We start from the raw sequence: 21,062 nt of genomic DNA on the forward strand, positions 1-21,062 counted from the left end.
GTCTGATGACTGTAGCTACAGAAAGGGAGGGGAATGATTTTCTATTTTTTAGCTAAGGTTTTTTAGTGCCAGGAAGGAAAAAAAACTGGCAGGAAATGGCAGAAATCGTACACCAAATCCAGTCATTCCTGGAGTGGAACCACAGTCGATGGCCTCCACTCCAAACCAACAGATACAGATACTAATGCCGGAAAAAAAATCCCCCCCCAGTACCAACAATACCACCAGTCCGATAACATTCTTCTTTGCAAATATACAGGGTCTAAAGCCAGCAACAAACAACAAAATACCTTTCATCCGTGGACTGCTTGCAGAGGCAAAGGCAATGTTCGCGGCTTTCACTGAGACCCACATAAAGGATCACTTGGACAACGAAATATGGATCCCAGGTTACAACCTATACAGATGTGACAGAGTGAACAGGCAAAAGGGGGGGGTTGGCCTGTACATTGCAGAGTCACTTGTTTGCACAGAACTGCTTAATGCCTCAAATGACGTAGTGGAAGTTTTAGCAGTAAAGGTCGAGAACCAAAACCTAGTCATTGTGGTAGTCTACAAGCCTCCGGATGCAACTTCCCAGCAATTCCAGGAACAGCTGTTAAAAATTGACCACTGTCTGGAAAATCTTCCAGCTCCTGCACCCAACATCTTGCTCCTGGGGGATTTCAACTTAAGGCACCTAAAATGGAGGAATATAGCAAATAATATTGTTGCAGAAATAACACCAGGAGGCAGCTCTGATGAAAACTCACACTCACACGAGCTTTTAAATCTCTGCACAAAATTCAATTTAAACCAGCAAATAATAGAGCCTACTAGACTGGAGAATACACTAGACCTCATATTCACTAACAATGATGATCTGATAAGAAATATCACCATATCAAAAACAATATACTCAGATCACAACATAATTGAGGTTCAGACATGTATGCGTGGAGCCCCAGACCGACAAAATGAGACTAGTCACGAGGGAGCATTCACCAAATTCAACTTCAATAACAAAAACATAAAGTGGGACCAAGTAAACCAAGTCCTAACCGATATAAGCTGGGAAGATATACTAAGCAACACAGACCCAAACTTATGCCTAGAACAGATTAACTCGGTGGCACTCGATGTATGCACAAGGCTTATTCCTCTAAGAAAAAGGAGGAGTAGATGTAAAATAGAAAGAGACAGGCGCTCCCTTTACAGGCGACGGAAAAGAATAACAGAGCGGCTAAAAGAGGTCAATATATCTGAAATGCGCAGGGAGACACTGGTCAGAGAAATAGCAAGCATCGAACTTAAGCTAAAAGAATCCTTTAGGAGTCAGGAATCGCGGGAAGAACTAAAAGCCATAAATGAAATCGAAAGAAACCCAAAGTATTTCTTCTCCTATGCCAAATCAAAATCGAGAACAACGTCCAGTATTGGGCCCCTACTTAAACAAGATGGGTCCTACACAGATGACAGCAAGGAAATGAGTGAGCTACTCAAGTCCCAATATGACTCAGTTTTTAGCAAGCCGCTAACCAGACTGAGAGTCGAAGATCAAAATGAATTTTTTATGAGAGAGCCACAAAATTTGATTAACACAAGCCTATCCGATGTTATCCTGACGCCAAATGACTTCGAACAGGCGATAAATGACATGCCCATGCACTCTGCCCCAGGGCCAGACTCATGGAACTCTGTGTTCATCAAGAACTGCAAGAAGCCCCTATCACGAGCCTTTTCCATCCTATGGAGAGGGAGCATGGACACGGGGGTCGTCCCACAGTTACTAAAAACAACAGACATAGCCCCACTCCACAAAGGGGGCAGTAAAGCAACAGCAAAGAACTACAGACCAATAGCACTAACATCCCATATCATAAAAATCTTTGAAAGGGTCCTAAGAAGCAAGATCACCACGCATCTAGAAACCCATCAGTTACACAACCCAGGGCAACATGGGTTTAGAACAGGTCGCTCCTGTCTGTCTCAACTATTGGACCACTACGACAAGGTCCTAAATGCACTAGAAGACAAAAAGAATGCAGATGTAATATATACAGACTTTGCAAAAGCCTTCGACAAGTGTGACCATGGCGTAATAGCGCACAAAATGCGTGCTAAAGGAATAACAGGAAAAGTCGGTCGATGGATCTATAATTTCCTCACTAACAGAACACAGAGAGTAGTCGTCAACAGAGTAAAGTCCGAGGCAGCTACGGTGAAAAGCTCTGTTCCACAAGGCACAGTACTCGCTCCCATCTTGTTCCTCATCCTTATATCCGACATAGACAAGGATGTCAGCCACAGCACCGTGTCTTCCTTTGCAGATGACACCCGAATCTGCATGACAGTGTCTTCCATTGCAGACACTGCAAAGCTCCAGGCAGACATCAACCAAATCTTTCAGTGGGCTGCAGAAAACAATATGAAGTTCAACGATGAGAAATTTCAATTACTCAGATATGGTAATCATGAGGAAATTAAATCGTCATCAGAGTACAAAACAAATTCGGGCCACAAAATAGAGCGAAACACCAACGTCAAAGACCTGGGAGTGATCATGTCGGAGGATCTCACCTTCAAGGACCATAACATTGTATCAATCGCATCTGCTAGAAAAATGACAGGATGGATAATGAGAACCTTCAAAACTAGGGAGGCCAAGCCCATGATGACACTCTTCAGGTCACTTGTTCTATCTAGGCTGGAATATTGCTGCACACTAACAGCACCTTTCAAGGCAGGTGAAATTGCCGACCTAGAAAATGTACAGAGAACTTTCACGGCGCGCATAACGGAGATAAAACACCTCAATTATTGGGAGCGCTTGAGGTTCCTAAACCTGTATTCCCTGGAACGCAGGAGGGAGAGATACATGATTATATACACCTGGAAAATCCTAGAGGGACTAGTACCGAACTTGCACACGAAAATCACTCATTACGAAAGCAAAAGACTTGGCAGACGATGCACCATCCCCCCAATGAAAAGCAGGGGTGTCACTAGCACGTTAAGAGACCATACAATAAGTGTCAGGGGCCCGAGACTGTTCAACTGCCTCCCAGCACACATAAGGGGGATTACCAACAGACCCCTGGCAGTCTTCAAGCTGGCACTGGACAAGCACCTAAAGTCAGTTCCGGATCAGCCGGGCTGTAGCTCGTATGTTGGTTTGCGTGCAGCCAGCAGCAACAGCCTGGTTGATCAGGCTGTGATCCACCAGGAGGCCTGGTCTCAGACCGGGCCGCGGGGGCGTTGACCCCCGGAACTCTCTCCAGGTAAACTCCAGGTAACATACGTGTAAATTTTACCTTATTCCTTGTAATGACCCTCGTATTGTAGATAGTCTTAATGACCTTGGTGTCGCAGATAGTCTTTTTAGTATGATAATAAGATGTTATCTTCATTGTAGAACAATAAGAAAATATTATAACCTTTATACTATAATAATAAGGTAAAAGGACCCCAATGGAAATAAGTCACTCTGTCTGACTTTTTTGGGTTATCCCAGGTTCTCTACACATATGCTGCTATATATGATAATTCTATGTAACTGTATTTGTGTATACCTGAATAAACTTACTTACTTACTTACTTACTTACTTAACATAATCATGCTAGACGTTTTTGTAAAAGTGGAATAAAAAGCATCGATGTTGGTAACAGAGGAAACATAAGGAGCAAGTCGAGGAGCACAGAAGTAGACAAACTATAAGATCTATAAAGAGGAATGGAAACTTGTAAAGCAAGACTGATGGAAACCACACTAGCAACTTTAAGATAAAACAGTCCAAGCAAAAGATGAACTAACATTTTAGGATCTGTTCTTCACTTTCAGCAGATTAGGAGAAATCGCTTATGGAAAACTATTGGGAGTTACTGAACTCACTGCGCTAAGATGTGAAAAATTTGCAGAAGAGGGACTGGAGAAATGAAAAGCAAAACTTTAGAAAGTAACTCACACTATGATAGGAAGAAAAGTGGAACATGCCAGATGACCCAGAAAGATACAAATCAGTCACTGAAAGCAAACTTTGAAAAAAACAAAAACAAGCCGATGGTTTAACGAGAACTCTCATAAAACATAAGAACATAAGAAAGGAGGAACACTGCAGCAGGCCTGTTGGCCCATACTAGGCAGGTCCTTTACAATTCATCCCACTAACAAAACATTTGCCCAACCCAATTTTCAATGCCACCCAAGAAATAAGCTCTGATGTGAAAGTCCCACTCAAATCCAACCCCTCCCACTCATGTACTTATCCAACCTAAATTTGAAACTACCCAAAGTCCCAGCCTCAATAACCCAACTAGGTAGACTGTTCCACTCATCAACTACCCTATTTCCAAACCAATACTTTCCTATGTCCTTTCTAAATCTAAACTTATCTAATTTAAATCCATTACTGCGGGTTCTCTCTTGGAGAGACATCCTCAAGACCTTATTAATATCCCCTTTATTAATACCTATCTTCCACTTATACACTTCGATCAGGTCTCCCCTCATTCTTCGTCTAACAAGTGAATGTAACTTAAGAGTCTTCAATCTTTCTTCATAAGGAAGATTTCTAATGCTATGTATTAATTTAGTCATCCTACGCTGAATGTTTTCTAACGAATTTATGTCCATTCTGTAATATGGAGACCAGAACTGAGCTGCATAATCTAGGTGAGGCCTTACTAATGATGTATAAAGCTGCAGTATGACCTCTGGACTTCTGTTGCTTACACTTCTTGATATAAATCCCAGTAATCTATTTGCCTTATTACGTACGCTTAGGCATTGCTGTCTTGGTTTAAGGTTGCTGCTTACCATAACCCCCAAGTTACTTTAAACATTAAAAATATGCAAATATGTTTATACAATTCTTCTAAATATACACTGAACAACATTTCTTTTGAGTGATTTAACCAGTACCTTAAAATATTAAAAAGCTTCTCTGTGACGTAATCTCGACAGAGAGAGTTCTCGAAGGAGAAGTAGAACTTGTAATCAGAGGCGAGCATGGCATAACACTTCTTCTCGTCCTTACGTTCACACTTGAGACTGCTACAGTGTCCATACTGGTCCACCTCGATCCATTTCCTTAGTGTCGTAACCAACCTTTGAGTTTAAAATAAAGAAAAAAAAGTATCTATAAACCAAGCGTAATAATGCTTAGTGCTCTCTGTGAATAATAAACATATTATATAATCTGGCAGAAAGTAGAATTGCAGAGGAACGGTGAGAGTTTAGGAAGGGTGAGAAATGTATTGGCCGATTGACACCATGCCCAGCCCTTCTAGGGCAGGGTAGGTGCCTGAGCCCGAGCTTGCAGCTCACAAGCCTGTCATTCCCATTAGCCCCCTTGGGGCGGGGATGGCAGACCAGAGAGGCCTAGCTTGTGGTCCCAAAGATGAGGAGCTACTTGTGCCTCCTCCCATGGGAGACTTAGGTCTCAGACACTCCCAAGACAGGGAGCCAAGGCCGGGCCACCACTTGGAAAAGGCCCGGGCCGGGAGAATACCGGCGAATCTTTAATAATAATAATATTGTATTGACCGAGTGTTTGTAATGAATCATATGAGTGAGTAATATTTAAAGTGGTTTTGGAGTTTTTTGTCGCATTAATGGCTTCAGAAATGGCCTTAATAGGGTGGCAGGTTACTGAAAGCAATAAGAGCTTCAGTACAGACAGTAGCTTCAGGTTAGGGTATGTAGGAGAGAGGGAGATTATTTTCCATTAAAAGCTGGCTTTTGATATAAGTGATGCACCATCGTTATGTAACATATTTATAGATGATTCTTATGACCAGAATCTGTGTCATTTATAGATGTGGTTGTTAAAAGAAGTGAATGTTAGGCAGAGGTGTGGGATTAAAAGACAGCAGATTTGACATAATGAGGGACATAGTTGCAGTTACTCTCTGCTGTTGACATGATGTTGTAGGATATTCTGAAAAAAAATCAAAGGTTAGTGGAGGAATTAAGAAGGATAAGTAAAAGAAGGAAATTAAAAGTGAATATTAAAAAGAGTAAGGTCATAAAAGTAAAAATATTTAGGCAATGAAAGAAAGATTGGATATTGGACAGAAAGTATGGAAGGGGTGAGATAATACCGTGACTGGAACAGTACACAAATAACCCTCAGACAGGAGAAAAAAAGGCTTATTTGGGGTTATTCGTGTACGGAAGGAGTGAACTTGTCAGTTGATGGGCCAACGAAATATGAGGTAAACCATTGAATTAAGGAGGAAAAAAAAGGTAGGTGAAACACTGAGGTATCTGTTGAGACAAAACAAAAACATTATACGTGGATGTAAAAAGGGAATGTACCAGCGTATATGGGTACCGACACTTTCATGGGTGCGAAGCATGGGTTTCAAGCGTTGCAAAGAGGAGGCTGGAAATGTCGTGTTTGAGAGTAATGTGGTGTGAATAATTTGCAGAGAATTCTGAACTTGGTTATTAGAAAGTGTGAGGTTACCAAAGTATAATTCATATGGCTGAGTAGAGGTTCGTGAGGTCGAGGTGGTTCGGATATTCAGAGAGGGTGGAGCAAATTAGGATGACAATGAGTATATATAAATCTGTGATGGAGAGTTAGAAGGTCATCCTAGAAAAGACTTGGGGAAGGAGTAAAGGAGATCTGAGTGACAGAGGCTTGAGCATCCACAAAGCTTTTGTTAGCGTGTTAGATCGAATTAAGTGGAAGCAAGTAGTTGGAAGGAAGGAATGTGAGAAGGGTAACATTTATGAAGGAGTTTGGTAAACTAGTCAGCGCAGGATTTAAGCCCTGGAGGTGGGAAATACAGTTCCTGCACTGTAGTTAGGCTAGGTAAGATTCGGTGTAGAAAAGAGACGATTCGGAGGGTCATCTGAGCTATGATGTCAGCTTACTACTGATAAAATAGCAATTCAGTGTGCATATACATGTTCGTGAGTATGTATTCAAACAAATAATATAAGCCAGTTGCTGGGCGATACTTGTTGATTTATTTCCGGCAAAACTGTGTGATATAAAAATTTTAAATATTTTTTCCTATACTGCTAATACTGATATATTAGCAAATTTGCACCTCCACAACCTAAACGTAGAGGGTGTCATTCATTTCATAAAAATTCATCAGCATTCGAAGTTTGAAGCCAATCAGAAAAGGCATTATGTAATTTTTGAGTGAAAGTCAATGTAACATTTTTTTTTTTAATAAAATTAGCATATAGGGACTAATACATAATATGGTAAAAGTTGCAAGAACCCTTCCCTATATGTAACACACAAGCATTGGAAATTTAAAAACAAATAAAATGAGGTGTTCTGAAGTTATAAACTAAAACTTTTGAAGAAAAATAAATAATTCAGTCACCATAAGGTGCCTTTTCAGAGAAACCTAATAAATAGTTTCAGACTTTTCCTTGCTATCCAAGGTATTGCAATGGAGACAAACCTTCACTTTGATACCTGTACTCCTTTCGGGATATCTAACAAACGTTTTCAGACTTACTTGTCCCTGCCGCCTATAGTGTTGCAGTTGGAGACAAACCACGCAGCGAACTTAGATTTCCCGGCAGAGTAGTTCCGGTTGGTTGGTTCCAGGGGCGTTCTGCGTCTGTATACATAGCTGTACCTGCCGATTGCATGATGAAGTTTAAACTTAATGCAAAGCCATAAATGTGTTCTGTTTAGCTCTCTACTGTGATCAGTTTCATAAGATTGATACTATGTAGGAAGGAAGTGGCATTTACTAATTGCTAAAAAGTCCTTAAGTATTCTATACCTTAAATGAACACATTTACTGAAAGGAAAAACTATATTCAATTATTATATGTTAAGTGGTGTGGAAAGACTTATATATCTAATCAAACATTTAACAGTTAGCATGAATGTAACATAATCAAATGATTTTGATCCTCTGAAACTTGATACCACCGAGTTGATTTAACATTAGACGATCGACACCATGCCTAACCCTTCTAGGGTAGGGTAGGTGCCTGAGCCCGAGCCTTTAGCTCATAAGACTGTCATTCCCATTAGCCCCCTTGGGGCGGGGATGGCAGACCAGAGAGGCCTAGCTTGTGGCTAGGCCTGGGGACAGTTGGTCCCAAAGATGAGGAGGTACTTGTGCCTCCTCCCATGGGAGACTTAGGTCTCAGACACTCCCTAAAGAGGGAGCCAAGGCCGGGCCACCACTTGGAAAAGGCCCGGGCCGGGAGATTACCGGCTAATCTTTAATAATAATAATAATAATAACATTAGACAACGACGTAGCAAGATTTTTCTTGGCTTCCCAACGTAATTATCATCAGTTCTTGAGACACATAACGTAATTAGAAGCTCTTTTTCCTCAGCCTAAATTTACCGAGATAGCTGTAAATATTTATAACTGGAACGTATGAAATAAGTTAGAGGATCTAAAGGCATTTTCGGATTTCATGATGCTTCAGTTTATGTAACCATGGATCAGTCCTTATTCAGGAATTTTTTTGTTTTTTTCCATTGAGATTTTCTTAATAAAGAATATAGTTAAAGGAGGTTTGAAGACGTAATGGAACTCATGACTCCTGACTCTTCACTTATATACTGACTTCAAGGATTTCCCACAGCCTTTATGATTAAGTTTACCAATTCAACATTTTTGATCATGTTTACCAGGCTAGGAATGCCCAATAAAGATTTAATTTTATTCGATTTACCTCACCCTCGTCCTGCTTGATGCCTACTATAACCCCATTATGGATGACCAAAAAAATAAAACAGGCTACACTGTTACACGGTTGCTGCGTCCCGAGAATAATATTTCGTATCCCACAGCCTCGGCCATCTGCAGAGTTATGTTTAGGACAGTGCACGTTTCAAGAGAGGTATCCTCAGTCCCATAACCAGCCCCATAATCCTCAATGAACGTAAGAGGTATAATAAAGGGTGTAGCATAAGTTTCCAGTGCATTAAACATGTGAAGCTGATCATGAGAACATTCAAAATTTATTGCAAGCAAACCTGAAGATCCCAATTTCTCCGTTCAGAAGAGGTATAATTCAGTAACTTCATAAAAAACTGCATCACTAAAATGAATTGGGAATGGACACTACTCACTCCATTAGTAATTCACGTACGATACTTCAGTGTTGAAAATCTGAAGCAGGTCAAAAAAGGCGTTGCCAAGTTATTGCACAGACACCAAATCCGGGATAAAAGAAAATGATCAAATGCAGCTACATGTGTCAGAAGTTGCATGAATCTTTCCCTATTTACAGTACACCATCACTGAAAATTTGACACCGAGTGAATGAGGCGTTCCCACACAATTAAATCTCGTGTTGATGCCTATAGCTAAACTAGGAGTTTTGTAACCAATATATAAACAGAAGTTTGGAAATATTTCTCACATATCACAAAATTTATTACCAAGGCAACATACGGGTTGGGAAAATCCGAATCAAGTCTGTAGGTCATCGTCCAGTTGAAGACATTGTTGTAAGGCTCGATGTTTCCGTATAGGTGAGAGGCTGACTCCATCATCCAGAAGACATAGCGAGTATGTGGGGACCTGCAGACTAACATAAGTTTAATGAGGTGTTTCCAGAATTATTATTGTTTTATAATAATAATAATAATAATTATCATTATTATTTTATCATTATTATTATTATTATTATTATTATTATTATTATTATTATTATTATTATTATTATTATTATTATTACTATTATTATTTTATCATTATTATATTTAATAATAAGTGTTAAACCCATCTGTGTCATACAGCCTCGAAATGCACTAATCAAAATCTTCTTCATCGACACCATGCCTAACCCTTCTAGGGTAGGGTAGGTGCCTGAGCCCGAGCCTTTAGCTCATAAGACTGTCATTCCCATTTGTCCCCTTGGGGCGGGGATGGCAGACCAGAGAGGCCTAGCTTGTGGCTAGGCCTGGGGACAGTTGGTCCCAAAGATGAGGAGGTACTTGTGCCTCCTCCCATGGGAGACTTAGGTCTCAGACACTCCCTAAAGAGGGAGCCAAGGCCGGGCCACCACTTGGAAAAGGCCTGGGCCGGGAGAATACCGGCTAATCTTTAATAATAATAATAATAAATAATCAAAATCTTCAATTATGAAGGGGTAGGAGCTGCCCCTCCTCTTCCTTGAATCAGTCGTAACTGCCTTCCATTCCACGGTTGTTCAATCACTATTACTCAGTACCAGTAAGTCTATTGTCTCTTGATCAATGAACGGGTCATCGCCTGACAAAACATCCTTCTCAGGAGAAACTAGTCTAGTTTCTTGATGAACAAACGACTACACTACAGAAATTCGATATTTTTTTTTTATTAAGCAGGTTAGGTTAAATAAGATTTATCATGTGAGAGTGAAAATAGTTATTGACACTGGTTTTGGTCATATGATAACCCGCTATTGGAACTTTTGGTCATCTGACTGAGGCCTTCCACTGGCTTGCTACTCCCCCTCCCCTTTAAAAATAAAACACATCTCTGAAAATTATGAAAGAATTCCTACCGCAGCTTAGGAAGAGACTTGTCTTTGGCTCTAAAGTGCCATATGACGGCATCTATTTCCATGAGTGGAAACTTGGATCGGTCACCAGTGGTCATGCAGGTATTGACACGACACCCAGCACGCAGGAACGGCTCCCGACCGAACCCAAACCCGAAGTGTTTATTGCTGTAAGCCTGTAAGTACACAATTGTTAAGTAATTATTCCTTAAGTTTCATAACATATCAACTTAATTTTTAAAGGGTGGACTGTAAGCCAGTAGAAGTCATCGGTTATGTGATCTTAGGCTGCAGTGACTAGCTAATATATATATATATATATATATATATATATATATATATATATATATATATATATATATATATATATATATATATATATATATATATATATATATATATATATATATGCCGGGGATTGAATCACGGATACACATTGAGCATCCGTGGTTCAATCTCTGGCACGGGTAGAAGCGTTGGGCATATTTCCTTACATCTGCTGCCCTGTTCCCTGTTCACCTAGCAGTAAGTAGGTACCTATTTGTTAGTCGACTGTTGTGGGTCGCATCCTGGGGGAAGAAGATGAAAAGACCCGATGAAAATAAAACACAGTCCTCGATGACGCACTGACTTTATTGGGTTATCCTGAGTGGATAACCCTCTGGATTAAAAATCCGAACAAATCTTACTTTATCCTAGCCAGCCTGATAATGGGAGATTATCAAACTGACAAAAGACATAAACAGAGACACAGAAATAGCAACTAAGACAAAGACAGAAATAGAAACTCTACTCACGTCATTCCAGAACAAAATTTTCTTCAGTGGAGGATCATCAGCATTGATGCTAACTTCCTTGAACAAATCTACGGGCGGTGAACTAGCATTGACCATACTCAGTTCTTCGTAGGGGAAATTAGAATCCCCCGGCAGCAGGATCGGAGTGATGGTCACCTCTGTTGTAGGGTTCGAACCCAAGTCTCTGTCTCCTTCCCCTGGAGGAAGTAGACTTGGATAGTGTAGATGTGGAGGATCTGTATCCTTATAATAGGTTTCATTTATTTGTTTCTGGGTGGTGTTTTCGTCTCTGTAAAGATGATTAAGAGCGTGTAGGACTAAAATTATTAATATTTTAGAATAATTTGTTGGTTACTGGAGTTTTAAGCCTGTCGACTACACTAGGGTCATTAAAGCTTCACGTAACCTTTTCAACATCAGAGGTAAAGTTGTCAGCAAACAGGACAATCACACCAGAGAAGCAAATAAATAACAGGTTCGCCGGTACTGACCCGGCCTCCCGGGTCTTCTCCAGACGGTGACCCGGCGAACCAGACGAGAAAACTTTAATCAATAGAGATGAGATTCGTTTGTTTTGAGCTTACAGTATATTATTATATAAATTCTCCATTGTTACGTGTGTTCAGGAGTGTAGATCTTATAATTTGGGTCAGTTGATTATTAGCTTGTTTTGGGTGAAAAAAATAAAATAACCCAACCTAATCTAAACTAACTTATTGTAGAGGTTAAATTCTAGGTTAGGCTAGACTGAGTTATTTTTCTCATAGCCCCAAAATACATCTACCTACTTTGCCTAACTCAATTAATATTGGAGAATTTACATGAAAGATAGGACCCCATTTCCATATTATTATTATTATTATTATTATTATTATTATTATTATTATTATTATTAGTGTTGTTGTTGTTGTTATTTGAAAGCACTAGATCCGTAGGGGTCAAGCAGTGTTGCGGCCCATGCCAAACTAGCGGTTAAATAGTTAACCTGCCGGCCGGCAGTACCACTGGGTGCGTCATCAAACCCAATGTGGGGACTGCTGAGCCGGCCTTAGAGCAGTAAGAGCCTGAGTGCCTCACGGTACACACCTAAGCAGTAGGTACCTGACCACCGAAGGGTACACGTCTACTGGCTTTAGTAACAGTATGTACCAGAGCGCCTCGCTGTACACACCTAAGCAGTAGGTACCTGACCACCGAAGGGTACACGTCTACTGGCTTTAGTAACAGTATGTACCAGAGCGCCTCGCTGTACACACCTAAGCAGTAGGTACCTGACCACCGAAGGGTACACGTCTACTGGCTTTAGTAACAGTATGTACCAGAGCACCTCGCTGTACACACCTAAGCAGTAGGTACCTGACCACCGAAGGGTACACGTCTACTGGCTTTAGAAATATTATGTACCTGAGCGCCTCGCTGTACACACCTAAGCAGTAGGTACCTGACCACCGAAGGGTACACGTCTACTGGCTTCAACATTAAGTACCTGAACTCCTCAGGGTACACGTCTATGCAGTAGGTACCTGACCACCGAATCGTACCTATCTACTGGCGTGAGAAGAACCGCTCACCGCAGCTCACTGAGTCTGTTGGCCTCAGTTACTTGACGGCCGCATTCAGTGAGCTTGCAGCATGGTGTTCGGCTAGCGGTGTGTCAACCGCCTTTGGAGAGGATTTACTGGACTACCGGTGATGTCTGTGGACTCACCGTCTACGTTGATCAACTGTGGGCCGGAGTCGTCAGATGCTGTTTAGTGGGACATTACATGAAGAAAAGGTTGGAGTGTTACACTGAACTGGGCCAGGACCGTAGTGTGACACTGAGGGACGTACGATGGAGTGGAACACTGAGATATGCACAGGACCGTAGTGGAACACTGAGATGAAAAGGGTGTCGTGGGACACTGAAGATGGCCTGGTTGTAGTGTACACTGAACAGTGTCGTGTGACTGACTTCGTGTCGTGAGAGGCAGTTGATTGTAATTTATTATTATAAAAATGTTATTTATAATTTATTGTTTTAGCATAAAGATATATATATATAGTGACAGTAGTGTCAAGAGTTGTACCCTGTGTAGGGTTATTAATTATATTTTAGTAAAATGCTGATTATAATTTATTATAGTAACATGTACATATTATTATTATATCATAGTTCAAATACCTCTAGACCAAAGATAGTTGATTTATATATATTAAAGATTAATTAATTTTAATGTGTGTATTTATGTATCCTGAACTCTTTATTACAAAAGAAGTAAATCTTAACATCTCGTCTCTTCCTTTAAAAATTACTTTTTTGTAATATATGGGGGCCTGTCCGGGAAGATAATGATTATCTAGAATGATTTCTGGATGATCATATCCGGGATGACGGTTCGGGATACATATTACATTGATCTTTGTGTGTCGGTCCTTTTGTGGTGGGGGTGTTGCGGCCCATGCCAAACTAGCGGTTAAATAGTTAACCTGCCGGCCGGCAGTACCACTGGGTGCGTCATCAAACCCAATGTGGGGACTGCTGAGCCGGCCTTAGAGCAGTAAGAGCCTGAGTGCCTCACGGTACACACCTAAGCAGTAGGTACCTGACCACCGAAGGGTACACGTCTACTGGCTTTAGTAACAGTATGTACCAGAGCGCCTCGCTGTACACACCTAAGCAGTAGGTACCTGACCACCGAAGGGTACACGTCTACTGGCTTTAGTAACAGTATGTACCAGAGCGCCTCGCTGTACACACCTAAGCAGTAGGTACCTGACCACCGAAGGGTACACGTCTACTGGCTTTAGTAACAGTATGTACCAGAGCACCTCGCTGTACACACCTAAGCAGTAGGTACCTGACCACCGAAGGGTACACGTCTACTGGCTTTAGAAATATTATGTACCTGAGCGCCTCGCTGTACACACCTAAGCAGTAGGTACCTGACCACCGAAGGGTACACGTCTACTGGCTTCAACATTAAGTACCTGAACTCCTCAGGGTACACGTCTATGCAGTAGGTACCTGACCACCGAATCGTACCTATCTACTGGCGTGAGAAGAACCGCTCACCGCAGCTCACTGAGTCTGTTGGCCTCAGTTACTTGACGGCCGCATTCAGTGAGCTTGCAGCATGGTGTTCGGCTAGCGGTGTGTCAACCGCCTTTGGAGAGGATTTACTGGACTACCGGTGATGTCTGTGGACTCACCGTCTACGTTGATCAACTGTGGGCCGGAGTCGTCAGATGCTGTTTAGTGGGACATTACATGAAGAAAAGGTTGGAGTGTTACACTGAACTGGGCCAGGACCGTAGTGTGACACTGAGGGACGTACGATGGAGTGGAACACTGAGATATGCACAGGACCGTAGTGGAACACTGAGATGAAAAGGGTGTCGTGGGACACTGAAGATGGCCTGGTTGTAGTGTACACTGAACAGTGTCGTGTGACTGACTTCGTGTCGTGAGAGGCAGTTGATTGTAATTTATTATTATAAAAATGTTATTTATAATTTATTGTTTTAGCATAAAGATATATATATATATAGTGACAGTAGTGTCAAGAGTTGTACCCTGTGTAGGGTTATTAATTATATTTTAGTAAAATGCTGATTATAATTTATTATAGTAACATGTACATATTATTATTATATCATAGTTCAAATACCTCTAGACCAAAGATAGTTGATTTATATATATTAAAGATTAATTAATTTTAATGTGTGTATTTATGTATCCCGAACTCTTTATTACAAAAGAAGTAAATCTTAACATCTCATCTCTTCCTTTAAAAATTACTTTTTTGTAATAAGCAGCAACCGAGGAATGAGACATAATCAACTTCCACACAGGGTAGCCGAGTACAATTCAGTTTCCTTGGCCCAAGAGCTGTTCAGTGACATCAAAGCGCCTCTACCCTTCATTGAAGGGCCTAGAGAACATAAAACTACAGATGTGGAAAATAATGTATTTTTCAGAAAAAATACAGTGTATTTTTATGTAAATTAGTGTAATACATTGTCTTTAATAAAATTTATGTTATAAAAAATGGGAAATTCTGCGCCTGCGCAGAAGAGACTCGCCATGTTTGAACTAGTCAACACAAACGTTAGTGAATAATCGGAAGAATTTTCGTGCTCTAGAGGTTATATTGGGCTGACACCTCTCAAATAGGAGCCGAAATTGTTAGATGTGCATTCATACATAACTTGAGATATCAGACGACTGGACAAGACAGCTCCAGGAACCTCAGATAAGCTATCTAAATTGTGTTGTAATTCTGGCCAGTATTATCATCATAAATTTAGTTAGAATGAGGTTCTTTTGAGTATGATACACATTAATCTCCAGTCAAATTGGTGAGTGATATTAAGATATATTCTCCTTCTTTTATATAAATGTGTATAAGTATTATTAATTTTAATATACAGTCCACCAATTTATATATTTACCAAAATTCCTGGTGATGCATATTTCATTTGTAATTAATAGGTCTAGAGCAACTTGTGGATATGACAGTGGTAGGTATCGAAGGGGGACATTTTTTGTGACCTAGGTGTCCCAAATTCCTACTTGTCTATGTAACTTTGATAAATAATAATTATCTTTGTTATCATTTACTGGTATGTACATTATGAGTTACATCCAGATAAATGTAATTTTCCACAGCGGGTATAAGACCAGTAGTTTTATCTACTCTATTCTAGCATCTATTCAATTCTGCAGGCATTAGCTAGGCTGTTCTTATCTTCTAATATATCTACTCGGCACTGTGGGTACTAAAGGGCTACTGTTATCTACTTCAGAATATCTATTCAGCTTCATGGGTATCACACGACTTTTCGTTGTCTCCCGTAGGCTAAAATCTACTCAGTTCCGTCTACTAGATAAGATATGAGAAATTATTTTATTTTTTCAGTAGATATTGAAGGCCGTGTTGAAGATAGTGGAATAATTTTTACTAGATGAAGATAAATAATAATAATAGTAATTATTATTATTATTATTATTATTATTATTATTATTATCTGAAGGGGCCACACAGCACCGGGGGAATAGGTGACATACAGCTTCCATCCGAGGACAGAGAGATGGATATTTCTATTTCTCAAGATCAACAGCCCTACACAAGATCAAGGCAAGTCCTTCCTACCCCTTCCATCACACCAGTGATGTTGAAAGTGCACCTGGATTGTGGGTTGAGACATTCTATGTGTTGTGGGTGCTAAAATGTTTGCTTCAGTGATGTACTCCGTGTTCTCATTACGCTTGGGCGCTGGTGATAGAATCGTGGCGTTGGAGTGTATGCAAATTATCCTTGGGGTTATCCTAGGTAATTTACACATATGTTACTATCAATAACAACACTGCGACTAGCCAAGGACTCGAACCCATGTTGTTTTGGCCCGTCTCATGGTGAGCGAAAGCTAAATGATGCTCTAACCCACAGGACCACCAAATCCTACAAGAATCACGCACCCAACAGAGCTAGGTGTTTTAGCGTGATCTAGCTCTGGCGGGTGCGTGATTCTTGTAGGATTTGGTGGTCCTGTGAGTTAGAGCGTCTTGCGGCTTTCGCTCACCATGAAGCGGGCCAAAACAACATGGGTTCGAGTCCTTGACTAGTTGCAGTGTTATTGATCAATACCACTTGTCCGTGGTTACAATAATATGTTACTATCTATGATAATGTGTGTAACTGTATTTATGTGTACCTGTGCCTAAATAAACTTACTAAGGTAAGTCAAGTTAGGGTAGGTTAAGTTACATTAGGTTCAGTTAGGTTTGATTAAGTTAGGTTAAGCTGGCTTGCGATCGGTTAAAATAGATTAGGTTAGGTTAGGGTCCATAACCATATAAAATGTGACGTCAATAGGAATGATGTACTTCCGTCTACTATTGTTCACAGGATAAATGTGGATTTTTTTTATAATGTTCCTAAATTCAGCATGTGTAAATATGAATAATATAATAATTGTGTATTGCAATGTGATGCTGGTTTGACACTTCGAGAAATTTGGTGAAGAAAGATGTCCAACGGACGCGGAGTGAGCATTGGTCTGTTAATAGTGAAATTTAATCCGGAGTCACAGAAGTCATAATTGGGTGTTTCGACCTGAATTTGTTAAAAATGGTGAAGGAGTGGGCATCGAGGGAGTGACAGTCCTGTGACCTACTGTGACTAAATCCCACTTACCTCACCCAGATCACTTGCATGTAATAATTCAGGTAATACCCTGTCAACCTCATGGAAGTAATTTCTCACAATGAATATGGGGGCTCACAGTAAACTCTTAATCTCAGAAAATTAACATAGCTAAGGATAAGTTGTGTATGGAACCCATTAAGTCTGTTCGTTAGGCTTAAAACCTATCGACTACAAAGGGTCATTAAATTGCATGTAGCATGTATAGGAAGTCAAGACTGAGCACCTAGTTACACTGAACAAAACACATCGATCGTTTGTCTCACTACCTAACCGTTGCTACGTTACCTGAAACATAAACAAAGAAAATAAAAATTATTCAAGTGCAGTAACATATATATATATATATATATATATATATATATATATATATATATATATATATATATATATATATATATACGTATATACATATGCTGAAATACTTACTTCGTTCTATTTTCCGTTGGACGTAAGATATTGCCATAATTAATACTAATATTTGGTAGTGGAAAAGAAGGCATCAGATCAGCATACATGAGGCAGATGACCACAGTTACAACACCCAGCACTACCACCAGCTTATACTGCAAAAAAAGGTCATTTATGTTAGCAGTAGCATTATTGGCTAAGTAGACCTCTGTACTAACCGAAGCGTTGTCACAGTATAAGCTTTTCCTATATCTGTCATTTCGTCCCCTCAAGGAAGGCTCCTTGACGCTGGTGAGGGGCTCTTGATCTAGGGAATTGGATCTGTGCTCCAGTTCCCTGAATTAAGCCTGAATGCCTTCCATCCCCCCATAGGCGCTGTATAATCCTACGGGTTTAGTGCTTCCCCCTTGATTATAATAATAATAATGTCATTTCGTCAGTTCCGCTGCTAGAAGAAGCAGTAGTAAGGTACACAACTATAAGCTACGAATTGCTAGAGAATATTTAGTATCCTAGCAGGGACTCCTGCTGTCAGTTACGTCATGTTTACCATCAACTGTGTGCTTCCACATCGACAATCATCAAGGTCGGTGCCTTGAATGCCTCATTCAAGCAAAGGGATCTTGATCCTAAAAAGCTTAATCTAAATTTCCCTTCTATGGATCAGCCCTGATTAGCACCTAATCCCCAGAGAAACATAATGGGTCTTTGCCAAGGTCGTTCAGGTAGACTATGAACACGAGCCACAAAACTGAGCCTTGTGGAAAGCAATTCATCGGATCAAGAGCGTCGAGGTATTCTCCCATAGGAGCACAGGACAAGTTTCCACAGTGACACTGATACAAAAAAATATGTCAGCACATGGTGTAGCTGAAATTCTCTCAGGGGAGAATTTGGGAGAAATTAGAATAGTTACCCATCTTAAGTCGCGTTCCACAAGGATCAATTTGGTCCCCTCTTTTTTTAAAGCTAGTAAGGGCTTAAAATGAGAGATAATCATGTTTGATCAGTGTAAAGAGAGAGATAGCTTCAATGCTTTGAATCCATAACCCTTCAAAAGCATCATACAATGTAGAAGTACGTATTAGCAGAAAAACGCTGATAAGACTACAAGAATTCTTATCAGAAGAATATCACAAGTGTGTGTGTATTTAGCTACTAATTGTTAAATGCACTTGTCGATAGACTCCTGGTATGGTGTGGGTGTATTCACGTATTTGTACTCACCTAGTTGTGGTTGCAGGGGTCGAGTCACAGCTCGTGGCCCCGCTTCTTCACTGGCAGCTACTTGGTCACTCTTCCTGCTCCATGAACTTTATCATACTCTTCTTACAGTTGAGTATGGTTCCTGCCTCCACTACATCACTTCCCAAACTGTTCTACTTCCTGACAACTCTGTGACTGAAGAAATACTTCCCAACATCCCTGTGATTCATCTGACTCTTCAACTTCCAACTGTGACCCCTTGTTGCTGTGTCACATCTCTGGAACATCCTGTCTCTGTCCACCTTGTAGATTTGTCTCAGTATTTTACATGTCATTATCATATCCCTTCTATCTCTCCTGTCTTCCAGTGTCGTCAGGTCGATTTCCCTGAACCTCTCCTCGTAGGATATACCCCTCAGGTCCGGGACTAGTCTTGTGTGTATGTTTGTGTTTAAAAATGTGAAATATTTAAATTTACAACAGATTTTTAGTAAACTTTAAACCTACAACACTCCGGTTCATAATTCATTCTCAAGATTCCTCATCCACATCTGCACATTTTCCCTGTGTGTGTGTGAGTGTGTACTCACCTATTTGTGGTTGCAGGGGTCGACTCATAGCTCCTGGCCCTCGCCTCTTCGTTGATCGCTACTAGGTTCACTGTTCCCCTGCCTCAAAAGCCTTATCGTACCTGTTCTAAAAGCATTGTGTGTGTGTGTGTGTGTGTGTGTGTGTGTGTATGTGTGTGTGTGTGTGTGTGTGTGTGTGTGTGTGTGTGTGTGTGTGTGTGTGTGTGTGTGTGTGTGTGTGTGTGTGTGTGCGTGCGTGTGTGTGTGTGTGTCACTTGTATTTTAAGTAAATTTCATTACCAGTACGCATGTATACAGTGTATACAAAGTAAATGGTTGCATCCTGAGTACTCACCTACATGTGGCTGAGGAGGGTGAGACTATGCTGTCTCAACGAGTGAAGCATAAAACAGTGAAAAAAAACAGTGAAACATAAAACAACAGATAGCGCGTCATAAAACAAAAGAGCGTAGATAGAACAGGAAAACTGTTATCGCATGTCACACTGGTGGTGCAGATAAGCCAAGAAAACAATGCTTAATACATTAAAGTAAGCATGGGGAAGACCCAAGCCTGTATGGGATCACACAGCGCTTGGGGAGTGGAAGGTTAACAGGTTTGATCCGAGGAAAAGAGGGGGAAAGGACAGCTCTAACTCCTTGGATAATAAGCTCTTTACTTTCAGAGAAACGTCTACAAAGTTTGGGGAATAAAGTCGTGTTCTCGGCTGTCAGTCTTTTTTGTCTGTCAGTCTTGATAGTGCCTGTGAGACAACGACGTCTGTCAGTCTTACGAACGTCACACTTATAATCATCTGTCAGACCTGCAAATGTCTGTCAGATTTACAAATATCTGCTAGACTTACATCTGTCAGACTTACAAACATTATTAAGTCAGTGTGATGTTAACAATCTCAGTTAACAACAGCTTTAAATTAACACTCAATAAACAAAAGTGAGAAATTACCATCAATAAAATTAACACGCACGTCTTATATGTTATATATATATATATATATAGTATATATATATAATATATATATATATATATATATATATATATATATATATATATATATATATATATATATATATATATATATAAATATATATATATATATATATATATATATATATATATATATATATATATATATATATATATATATATATATATATATATATATATATATAGGGGAAGCGCTAAACCCGTAGGATTATACAACGCCATTGGGGGATGGAATTACTCAGGCTTAATTCAGGGAACTGGAGCACAGATCCAGCTCCTTAGATCAAGAGCCCCTCACCAGCGTCAAGGAATCTTCCTTGATGCTGTATATATACATATATAAATATATATATATATATATATATATATATATATATATATATATATATATATATATATATATATATAT

The 21,062-nt window shown here is 40.0% G+C and overlaps 1 protein-coding gene across 1 annotated transcript in view; it reads right to left on the reverse strand.

Moving 5' to 3' along the window:
* LOC128698007 (alpha-(1,3)-fucosyltransferase C) overlaps window positions 1-21,062 on the reverse strand; it is a 31,214-nt gene that overhangs the window by 9,407 nt on the left and 745 nt on the right. Inside the window, exons 2-7 of the mRNA XM_053790008.2 lie at window positions 17,889-18,025; window positions 11,272-11,560; window positions 10,478-10,650; window positions 9,382-9,510; window positions 7,468-7,590; window positions 4,901-5,086 (exon numbers count right to left, since the gene is read on the reverse strand). Of these exons, the coding sequence (XP_053645983.2) occupies window positions 4,901-5,086; window positions 7,468-7,590; window positions 9,382-9,510; window positions 10,478-10,650; window positions 11,272-11,560; window positions 17,889-18,025 (1,037 nt within the window). The remainder of the gene's footprint in view (window positions 1-4,900; window positions 5,087-7,467; window positions 7,591-9,381; window positions 9,511-10,477; window positions 10,651-11,271; window positions 11,561-17,888; window positions 18,026-21,062) is intronic.

Source organism: Cherax quadricarinatus, chromosome 58 (assembly GCF_038502225.1).
Source record: "Cherax quadricarinatus isolate ZL_2023a chromosome 58, ASM3850222v1, whole genome shotgun sequence".
Classification (NCBI taxonomy): domain Eukaryota; kingdom Metazoa; phylum Arthropoda; class Malacostraca; order Decapoda; family Parastacidae; genus Cherax; species Cherax quadricarinatus.